The sequence below is a fragment of the Lagenorhynchus albirostris genome, chromosome 2, assembly GCF_949774975.1.
Source record: "Lagenorhynchus albirostris chromosome 2, mLagAlb1.1, whole genome shotgun sequence".
NCBI lineage: Eukaryota > Metazoa > Chordata > Mammalia > Artiodactyla > Delphinidae > Lagenorhynchus > Lagenorhynchus albirostris.
The window spans coordinates 27,371,468-27,383,702 of NC_083096.1; the positions used below are offsets into that span (position 1 = coordinate 27,371,468).

General features: G+C 35.5%; 1 protein-coding gene across 1 annotated transcript in view; it reads left to right on the plus strand.

Moving 5' to 3' along the window:
* The window catches only part of AKT3 (AKT serine/threonine kinase 3), a 393,469-nt gene that overhangs the window by 199,089 nt on the left and 182,145 nt on the right, over positions 1 to 12,235 (plus strand). Inside the window, exons 7-8 of the mRNA XM_060128626.1 lie at positions 2,348 to 2,509; positions 3,640 to 3,784. Coding sequence (XP_059984609.1) covers positions 2,348 to 2,509; positions 3,640 to 3,784 — 307 coding nt within the window. The remainder of the gene's footprint in view (positions 1 to 2,347; positions 2,510 to 3,639; positions 3,785 to 12,235) is intronic.

Below are 12,235 nucleotides of genomic sequence, written 5' to 3' on the forward strand. Positions count from 1 at the left end.
TAGCAGGATACAAGATTAACATACAGAAATTGGTTGCATTTCTTTTCACCAATGATGAACTATCAGGGAATATAAAAAAAACAATACCTTTAAAAATTGCACCCCCCAAAATAAAATACTTATGAATAAATTTGATCAAGGAGGTGAAAGACTCATACACTGAGAACTACAAAACATTAATAAGGGAAATTGAAGATAATTCAAAGAAATGGAAAGATATCCCATGCTCTTGGATTGGAAGAATTAATATTGTTAAAATGGCTATACTACTCAAAGCAATCTACAGATTTGATGCAATCCCTATCAAATTACCCATGACATTTTTCACAGAACTAGAACAAATAATCCTAAAATTCATATGGAACCATAAAAGACCCAGAATGACCAAAGCAATCCTGAAGAAAAAGAACAAAGCAGGAGGTATAACCCTCCCAGACTTCAGACAATACTACAAAGCTACAGTTATCGAAACAGTGTGGTATTGGCACAAAATCAGACATATGGTTCAATGGAACAGTACAGAGAGCCCAGAAATAAACCCACACACCAGTTGTCAATTAATCTTCAACAAAGGGAGCAAGAATATACAACAGGGAAAAGACAATCTCTTCAGCAAGTGGTGTTGTGAAAGTTGGACAGCCGCATATAAATCAATGAAATTAGAACACATCCTCTCACCATACACAAAAATAAACTCAAAATGGCTTAAAGACTTAAACATAAGAAATGACACCATAAAACTCCTAGAAGAGATCATAGGCTAAACATTCTCTGACATAAATCTTAACATTGTTTTCTTAGGTCAGTCTCCTAAGGCAATAGAAATAAAAACAAAAATAAACAATTGAGACCTAATCAAACTTACAAGCTTTTGCACAGCATAGGAAACGATAAACAAAACGAAAAGACAACTTACAAGAATGGGAGAAAATATTTTCAAATATTGCAACCAACAAGAGCTTAATTTCCAAAATATACAAACAGCTCATAACAACAACAAAACAAACAGCCTAGTCAAATAATGGGCAGAAGACGTAAATAGAGATTTCTCCAAAGAACAAATATAGATGACCAATAGGCATGTGAAAAGATGCTCAACATTGCTATTAGAGAATGCAAATCAAAACTGCAATGAGGTACCACCTCACACCAGTCAGAATGTCCATCATTAAAAAGTTACAAATAACAAATGCTGGAGAGGGTGTGGAGGAAAGGGAACCCTCCTACATTGTTGGTGGGAATGTAAGTTGGTGCAGCCACTGTGGAAAACGGTATGGAGGTATCTCAGAAATCTACAAACAGAATTAGCATATGATCCAGCAATCCCACTCCTGGGCATATATTCATACAAAAGTATAATTCAGGGCTTCCCTGGTGGCGTAGTGGTTGAGAGTCCACCTGCTGATGCAGGGGACACGGGTTTGTGCCCCGGTCCGGGAAGATCCCACATGCCACGGAGCGGCTACCCATGAGCCATGGCCGCTGAGCCTGCATGTCTGGAGCCTGTGCTCCACAATGGGAGAGGCCACAACAGTGAGAGGCTCATGTACTGCCAAAAAAAAAAAAAAGTATAATTCAGAAAGCCATGTGCCCCTATGTTCATAGCAGCTGTATTCACAATAGCTAAGACATAGAAACAACCTAAATACCCATCGACAGATGAATGAATAAAGATGTGGTACATATATACAATGGAATACTACTCAGCCATGGAAAAGAACGAAATAATTCCATTTGCAGCAACATGGATGCAACTAGAGATTATCATACTAAGTGGAGTAAGTCAGAAAGAGAAAGACAAAATATGATATCGCTTATATGTGGAATCTAAAATATGACACAAATGAACCTATCTATGAAACAAAAACAGAATCTTAGACCTAGAGAACAGACTGGTGGTTGCCAAGGGAGAGGGAGTTGGGGGAGCGATAGAATGGCAGGTTGGGGTTAGCAGATGTAAGCTTTTATATATAGAATGGAGAAACAACAAAGTCCTACTATATAGCACAGGGAACTATGTTCAATATCCTATCATAAACCATAAAGGAAAAGAATACATTAAAAAAAAAGCATGTATATATATTTAACTGTATTGCTTTGCTATACAGCAAAATTAGCATTGTAAATCAACTATAGTTCACTAAAAATATTGATTTAAAAAAAGAAGAAGTAGCCCAATGTACTTGTGACTATAGTCAATGCAAAATTTCTTAACAAAAGTTTGACAAATCAAGTTCAAAAAATATGCAAGAAAAAGGTTAATACATTATGACTAAATGGAGTTTATACTAGAATTCAGTTGTATTAACATCTGAAAATCATTCAACTAATTTCACTGTATTAATAGGATAAAAGAAAACTACATGGTCATTTCAACAGGTGCAGAAGAAGCATTTGAAAAAATTCAACACTCTTTCATAACAAAAACACCCAGCTGGCTAGGAATGGAAGGGAACTTACTCAACTTGATTAAGGGTATCTACAAACTACAGGTTAATAATACTCAAAGGTAAAAGGCTTGATATTTTCTCTCTTAACATGTGGAACAAAGAATGTCTGCTGTCACCACTTTTATTTAACATTGTATTGATGGTCTGTTCTAGTGCATTATAAGGCAAGAGAAAGAAATGAAAGGGAAACACACTGGAAAGGAAGAAGCAAATTGCTCTTATTTGTAGACAGTATGGTAGTATTTGTAGAAAATTCAGAAAAATAAAAGCTGTTAGAAATAGTAAATGAAATTATTAAGGCTATAGAATAAAAGGTCAACATAGAAAAAGCAATTGTATTTCTAAATACTAGCAAGAAAAATTAGAAAATGAAAAAAATTAAACTTCCATAATAGCATAAAAGAATACTTAGAAATAAATTCAATTAAAGATTTGCAAGACATTTTCACAGAAAATTACGAAACACTGCATTAGAAAATTGAAGACCTAAATAAATGGAGAGCTATACCATGTTCATGGATTGGAAGTCTTAGTTTATTAAGATGGCAATTTCCTCCAGATTGACCTACAGATTTAATGCAATTCTAACAGACTTTGTCTTAAGAAATCTGCAAACTTATTTTATTTATATGGAAGTAAATGATCCTTTATCTGATAGCACAAGTGTCAAAAAGTAAAAGCTTCATACTACTCCTGAGATTTATTATTTAAGCTACAAACTGTGCCTATCATTTTTTCAAACAGAAACTTACCTATGATCTGGGAACAGTTTTTGCCTTTGAAAGCTTTTTCTTGGAACATCTGTTGGACCATAATAAAGAAACTGAGTATGTCAGTGATGGACTTACAATGACTAAACAATACATTTTAAAAGTGTGGCAAAGTTTTGGGGGTTCATATACTTTATAGATAAGATGTGTGCAGAGAATTAAAATTTAACCATACTTTAAAAGGATTTTTAGTCAGTTTTCTTACAATCGTCTTCTCCGTCTCCCCTTCTCCTCCCCCTCCTCCTCCTCCTTCTTCTTTGTTAATATACCTCCAAATAAATGCTAGTATATCTTGAAGTAAAGATGGGGCTTATGTATTACTCTGGAATAGACTTTGTGTTGATTTTATATTTTATAAAAGAGAAATATTTGCATCATTACGATTCTTTATTAATGGGAATTTTTTCTTGTTTTTGTAGGGAAGAATGGACAGAAGCTATCCAGGCTGTAGCAGACAGACTCCAGAGGCAAGAAGAGGAGAGAATGAATTGTAGTCCAACTTCACAAATTGATAATATAGGAGAGGAAGAGATGGATGCTTCTACAACCCATCATAAAAGAAAGGTAAAAAAGAACATCTTACTCTCCTCCTCAGCACAACATTTATATGTGTAGAATAAATATGTTAACAACTGTCATTTGCAAAAACTGTTAGCCAATTATCTTATGATATGCTAGTATATTGGTGTGGATGGTTTTTAATCAGGTGAATCTTAAACCTGTCATTGTTTAAAACGAAATAATTGAAACATCACTTTATTTCAGTGTTTCAGCAATTACCACTGAATGCTGAAAGGGCTGTTAGGAAGTTGTGATTGATGTGCCATCATACTACTTTATAATTTGCATTTTTCCCTTATTGTTTTTAATACTATTTTAGAAACTTGGAAATAAAGTGTTTTCCCTAATATGGTCCTTATCTATTTGGCATTCTGTGTTCTCCTGAAAGCAGAAGGTGAAATGGCTCTGGTATACTTCCTGCTTTGTGCCCCAGCCTCACTAATGTCAGCAGGAAAGCAAACAGTCTTGGAAATTATAGCTTTTTATTTTAGTGGCTGCTTCTGAGCCAATGAGAGAAATAGATTTTTTCTTCCCTCAGTGCTCCAGAATAATAATTGCCAATTTATATATTTATGAGAATTATAAATTATGTTTTTCATTGCTATAGAAAATTTCAAAGCAACTCCCCATGTAAAAAGTGGTATTTTAAGATTAAGGGTAAAAGTATTCAAAATAGATGAACATGCCATTTTTAATGTTAGAATATATTTGTTATAATAGATTTTAAATTAATCTTCAGGTAGGAAAATGCTAATTCTTAAGGTAATGATCCATGTAATTTGGTATTAGCACAGTGATTAAGAACTCTTTGGAGTTAGACTGCCTGAGTTCAAATCCTCTTTTTCCTATGTGCTAACCATGGGAACTTGCTGAGTTACAACTTAGATTTAGTTAATCATCCTTTCCTTACCTGAAATTTCTATTCTAATTAGAATAATATTCTATACTTGATCTTGGCCAAATGTCTGAGAACGCTGTATGTCTTCCTTGAAGACTAAGCCTCTATTTGTTAGTTGAATTTTATCCCTGTTTTCTTTTGAATCACCTTAACAACGCTCTGCCCTTGTTCCTCAGGTACTGCAAAGAGAAAAATACAATCTATCTTTACCCACCTTCTCAGAGAGAAAAAAGCTTCTTTTGCTCATGTATATGCACATGTACACAATTAATTTGAAATTTGACTATGCTTATAAATTTAAAGTCATATCCTGATTATTGTCACCCTTTGAGTAATAAACTACCTTGTTCAGTAACAAGCTAGACTGCTGCAGAACTTCTTAATAAGAAAGATTAATAGTAAGATGCTGTTTAGGCAGTTAGAGGTTGAAAGTGGGAAGTTTATAACACTCTAACTAGAAATACTGTTACTGATAGATGTAAGAATTTTGGAAATGAATATGAAAATTTGCAGAAGAACTTTGAATGAAGAGAGACAACCATTTTGAAAGATATAAAAATGGAAAACTATGGAAGATCCTTCTTTTTCTGTTAAGGCAGGTTGTAAATAATTATTAAAGCATAATACGTTTTCCTGTTTTTTTACCAGTGTTGATTATCTTAGAATTTATCACCTTCACTAATTATCACTTATAAAGATTTATTATATGCTTATTTTGTGCTAGGCTCTGAGCAGTACTTTTATATGTGTTATCTCATTTGATCCTCATAGGAATCATATGAGGTAGGTACTGTTATCCCATTTTACAGTTGAGTCCTATGATATTTAAAGAAGTTAAATATCTTATTCAAGCATATAATGACTTTACACACTATGCAACTTCAGTATGCAGTCTACTTTTTTTGATTCACATATCTTGAGCTTCTATAATCTCTATAATTGTTATAGTCATAACATAAATGAGCTATATTAGAAACAAAATTATACAGATAGGCTCTCTTATATTTGTACTCTGTTTCTCAAAATAGTATGTCAAATTGTTGCATTTACACAGTGCTTGCATATTAGTTAATTTCATTTTATATTAGAGCACTCTTGGAAAAATCAGTAGAATTTTAATATTATAGAATACTGGTAGAAAGTGAGGTTTTTGTTGTCCTACTGCTTGAGTTCATGTCCTGGGTCTACAGTGTGTGTAATTGTGGGGAAAGTCCCTTAATCTTTCTGTCCTTTAGTTCTTTTATCTATAAAAGGAAGATAACAGTGGTACTTACCTCATAGAGTTGTGAGGATTAAAATATAGTTTGGAATATATGTGAAGTACGTATATACTAAGTGCTCAATTAATATTAACTATTATTAGCTAGTATTCTACTTTATCCACATAAAGATAATTAAACATTCACACATTTTTAAACTGGAGTCTCCTAGAATTCTCTTGTTGAAAGTAAGCCTCCAAAATGAAAAATTGATAGAAGTATTTTGAATTTGGGGGGTTGGGGTCTATTGTCTTATTTAGCCTATATCTTATTTCCATTGTAATTTAAAAATTTTATTTAATATGAAATAGTATAAAAAGTTTGAAATAACAAAGAGTCCAGAAAAAGAACATTTGTACCACTAACTATGCTAAAGCAATCGTAATAACTTGGTTCAAAAGGGTGAAATATTACTATCACTTCCTTAAGATGACTCTAAAACTACAGTTGACACATGAACAACACAGAAGCTTGGTGAGCTGCCCTCTGCACAGTTAAAATTAAGTTATAGTTAAAATAAGTTATAGTCGGCCCTCTGTGTCCCAGTTCTCCCTATCTGTGGTTCCTCTGATGCAACATTTCCTCCATATGCACTCTTGTTTTGTATCTGTGGTTCTGCATTTGAGGATTCAACCAACAGTGGATCAAAAAAAATGAGTAGAAAAAAATCTACATGTAAATGGATCCACAGAACTCAAACCCATGTTGTTCAAGAGTCAGCTATATATCCTTTATGAATTTCAGTTATAAAAAGAATGTACAAGTTCAGATTACTTTAAATTTTAGATTGTAAACACAAATATTTTCAGATAAGAATATCCTTCTCTAAGAGATAGCTTCAGGATGGCGGAGGAGTAAGGCATGTAGCTCACCTTCCTCCCCACGAATATATCAAAAATACATTTACATGAGGAACAGCTCCTACAGAACATGTACTGAACGCTGGCAGAAAACCTCAGACTTCCCCAAAGGCAAGAAACTCCCCACATACATGGCTGTGTGGCTAACAGGGTCTTGGTGCTCCGGCCAGGTGTCAGGCCTGAGCCTCTGAGGTGGGAGAGCCGAGTTCAGGACATTGGTCCACCAGAGACCTCCCAGCCCCATGTAATATCAAATGGCGAAAGCTCTCTCAGAGATCTCCACCTCAACAGGAAGAGCCAGCTACACTCAACAACCAGCAAGCTGCAGTGCTGGACACCCTATGCGAAACAACTAGCAAGACAGGAACACAACCCTACCCATTAGTGGGAAGGCTGCCTAAAATCATAATAAAGTCACAGACACCCCAAAACACACCAGCAGATGTGGACATTCCATCCAAAAACAACAGAATACACTTTCTTCTCAAGTGTTCATGGAACATTCTCCAGGATAGATTATATCTTGGTCACAAATCAAGCCTTGGCAAATTCAAGAAAATTGAAATCATATCATGTATCTTTTCTGACCACAATGCTATGAGACTAAATATCAATTACAGGAAAAAAATCTGTGAAAAATACAAATACATGGAGGCTAAACAATACTACTAAATAACCAAGACATCACTGAAGAAATCAAAGAGGAAATCAAAAAATACCTAGAAACAAATGACAATGAAAACACGAGGACCCAAAACCTAAGGAATTCAGCAAAAGCAGTTCTAAGAGGGAAGTTTATAGCAATACCTACCTCAAAAAACAAGAAACATCTCAAATAAACAACCTAACCTTACACCTGAAGCAGTTAGAGAAAGAAGAACAAAAAACCACCAAATTTAGAAGAAGGAAAGAAATCATAAAGATCAGATCAGAAATAAATGAAAAAGAAATGAAGGAAACAATAGCTAAGATCAAAAAAACTAAGAGCTGGTTCTTTGAGAACATAAACAAAATTAATAAACCATTAGCCAGACTCATCAAGAGAAAAAGGGAGAAGACTCAAATCAATAGAATTAGAAATGAAAAAGGAGACATAACAACTGACACAGCAGAAATACAAAGGATCATGAGGGATGACTACAAGCAACTCTATGCCAGTAAAATGGGCAACCTGGAAAAAATTCTTTAAAAGCACAACCTTCTGAGACTGAAACAGGAAGAAATAGAAAAAATGAACAGACCGATCACAAGCACTGAAATTGAAACTGTGATTTAAAAATCTTCCAACAAACAAAAGCCCAGGACCAGATGGCTTCACAGGCGAATTCTATCAAACATTTAGAGAAGAGCTAACACCTATCCTTCTCAAACTCTTCCAAAATATAGCAGAGGGAGGAACACTCCCAAACTCATTCTATGAGGCCACCATCACCCTGATAGCAAAACCAGATAAAGATGTCACAAGAAAAGGAAACTACAGGCCAATATCACTGATGAACATAAATGCATAAATCCTCAAAAAAAATACTAGCAAACAGAATCCAACAGCACATTAAAATGATCATACACCATGATCAAGTGGGGTTTATCCGAGGAATGAAAGGATTTTTCAATTTACACAAATCAATCAATGTGATGCACCATATTAACAAATTGAAGGAGAAAAACCATATGATCATCTCGATAAAAGCTTTCACAAGAAAAAGCTTTTGACAAAATTCAAAATTTTGAATTTTTGATAATTGATTAATGATAAAAACTCTCCAGAAAGTAAGCATAGAGGGAACTTACTTCAACATAATAAAGGCCATGTATGCCACAGCCATCTTTGTTCTCACTGGTGAAAAACTGAAACCATTTCCACTAAGATCTAGAACAAGACAAGGTTGTCCCCTCTCACCACTATTATTCAACATAGTTTTGGAAGTTTTAGCCACAGCAATCAGAGAAGAAAAAAAAATGAATCCAAATCAGAAAAGAAGAAGTAAAACTGTCACTGTTTGCAGATGACATGATACTATACATAGAGAATCCCAGAGATGCTACCAAAAAACTACTAGAGCTAATCAATGAATTTGGTAAAGTAGCAGGATACAAAATTAATGCACAGAAATCTCCTGCATTCCTATACACTAATGATGAAAAATATGAAGGAGAAATAAAGGAAACACTCCCATTTACCACTGCAACAAAAAGAATAAAATACCTAGGAATAAACCTACCTAAGGAGACAAAAGACCTGTATGCAGAAAACTATAAGACACTGATGAAATAAATTAAATACAAACAGATGGAGAGATATACCATGTTCTTGGTTTGGAAGAATCAACATTGTGAAAATGACTATACTACCCAAAGCAATCTACAGATTCAGTGCAATCCCTATCAAACTACGAATGGCATTTTTCACAGAACTAGTACAAAGCATTTCACAATTTGTATGAAAACACAAAAGACCCCAAATAGCCAAAACAATCCTGAGAATGAAAAACGGAGCTGGAGGAATCAGGCTCCCTGACTTCAGACACTACTACAAAGCTACAGTAATGAAGACAGTATGGTACTGGCACAAAAACAGAAATATAGGTCAATGGAACAGGATAGAAAGCCCAGAGATAAACCCACACACAAATGGTCACCTTATCTTGATAAAGGAGGCAATGATATACAATGGAGAAAAAAACAGCCTCTTCAATAAGTGGTGCTGGGAAAACTGGACAGGTACATGTAAAAGAATGAAATTAGAACACTCCTTAATACCTTACACAAAAATGAACTCAAAATTAAGTAAAGACCTAAATGTAAGGCCAGGCACTATCAAACTCTTAGAGGAAAACAGGCAGAACACTCTTAAGACATACATCACAGCAAGATCTTTTTTGACCCACCTCACAGAGAAATGGAAATAAAAACAAAAATAAAAAAATGGGACCTAATGAAACTTAAAACTTATGCAAAGCAAAGGAAAACATAAACAAGATGAAAAGACAACCCTCAGAATGGGAGAAAATATTTGCAAATGAAGCAGATGACAAAGGATTAATCTGCAAAATACACAGGCAGCTCATGCAGCTCAATATCAAAAAAACAACCCATTCCAAAAATGGGCAGAAGACCTAAATAGACATTTCTCCAAAGGAGATATACAGATTGCCAGCAAACACATGAAAGGATTCTCAGTATCACTAATCATTAGGAAATGCAAATCAAAATCACAATGAGGTATCACCTTACAGTAGTCAGAATGGCCATCATCAAAAATTCTACAAACAGTAAATGCTGGAGAGGGTGTGGGTGTGGAGAAAAGGGAACCGTTTTGCACTGCTGATGGGAATGTAAATTGATAGAGCCAGTATGGTGAACAGTATGGAGGTTCCTTAAAAAACTAAAAATAGAACTACCATTTGACCCAGCAATCCCACTACTGGGCATATACCCTGAGAACACCATAATTCAAAAAGAGTCATGTACCACAATGTTCATTGCAGCTCTATTTACAATAGCCAAGACATGGAAGCAACCTAAGTGTCCATCGACAGATGAATGGATAAAGAAGATGTGACAAATATATACAATGGAATATTACTCAGCCATAAAAAGAAACGAAATTGAGTTATTTATAGTGAGTTTGTTGGACCTAGAATGTGTCATACAAGAGTGAAGTAAGACAGAAAGAGAAAACAAATACCATATGCTAACACATGTATATGGAATCTAAAAAAAAAAATTAAAAAATGGTTCTGTATAACCTAGGGGCAGGACGGGAAGGAATAAAGACGCAGACGTAGATAATGGGCTTGAGGAAATGGGGAAGGGGAAGGGTAAGCTGGGACGAATGAGAGAGTGGCATGGAGATATATATACTACCAAATGTAAAATAGCTAGCTAGTGGGAAGCAGCCGGATAGCACAGGGAGATCAGCTTGGTGCTTTGTGTCCACTTGCAGGGGGCATAGGGCGGGTGGGAGGGAGACACAAGAGGGAAGAGATATGGGGATGTATGTTTATGTAAAGCTGATTCACTTTGTTATATAGCAGAAACTAACACACCATTGTAAAGCAATTATACTCCAATAAAGATGTTTTAAAAAAATGAATATCCTTCTCATAATTTACAGAATATGTTTTCTTCTTTGTTCACTTTTTGACAAATGGGCACTAGGATGAAGAGAACACCTACTGATTATGGTAGCTATGCTGAGAATTGTCTTAACTGCTCTCTGTTACATTGATCAGACAGATGTGGTAGAGTATTGCCATAGTATCTGCTCTGCAGCTTGAAACTCTTGGAGAGGGAAGGATACTGGTGGTGGAGAGAAGAGGCAAAGGCCTTGCAACCAGATTCAAGTGCTAATCTTTGTTTAAATTAAAGATGATTTTTCAAAGGAATTTGATTAGAGCAGTGGTCCCCAACCCCCCCTCATCCACACACACCCCCGCCCCCGCCAGGCTGCACAGCAGGAGGTGAGCAGCGGGTGAGCGAGCGAAGCTTCATGTGTCGCTCCCCATTGCTCCCCATCGCTTGCATTACTGCCTCAACCATCCCTCCCACCCTCAGTCCGTGTTAAAATTGTCTTCCACGAAATAATTACACAAAAATGAAGGTTGGGGTCTGCTGGACTAGAGGACACAGGAATGCTTAATCTTGGTCTGCCAAGCTGCCATTATCTATACCCTGTCACGTATGTGAAGCGGCACAGCATAAAAGGATTAATAGTCAAATGGGAATAAAACTTCTGCTTAGTTTTCAAGTAACCAATGTAGGCCTCTCTGGGAGCAGCTGTTTATCATCTCATGACTTAGGTAAGAAGTATAATCAGTACCTCCTATATTCCCATTATGTCTGATTCCAGTTCTTGGAATTTTCTTACTTACTGCCTGACTACCATAACTGATAACAATGGCTAGCATACAGAGGAGAGGAATAAAAGAACAGACCTGCTGAAATCAAGTGATCTCTCACTTCCTACTCAGAGGGAGGAGCAGCATAATCAGTGTTGTAGAAGTTGACTGATAAGATTAGAGCTTCCCCTTCCTTGGGCAAAAGCACTAGAGGAAGCGGGCAGAGAGGTGAACTTCTTGAAAGCCTCCTTTGACTCCATGGGCCTTATTTGGTTTATCTCTTACATTGTAAATATATGTGGAATTAATCTTTTTTGACCAAATATGCTAAAACCATTGTATTTTTTTCCTTGTATTCCTCTTCAATTATATATAAATATTTGTAACCTAGTTTGGGGGCTAGAAAATCTTTTTCTTACATTCTAGTGTGTGTGATTTGAATATACTTATTAAGTACTTTTTGTATATGCACATGCATCTCTTAACCTAAAACAGCCACGTTGATATGTTAGAGATTATGTAAAAGAAAGAGTATAACTCTGTAAAATATTTCCCTAATAAATTCTTAGGTTTGGGTTTTAGAGGGTTAATTTTTC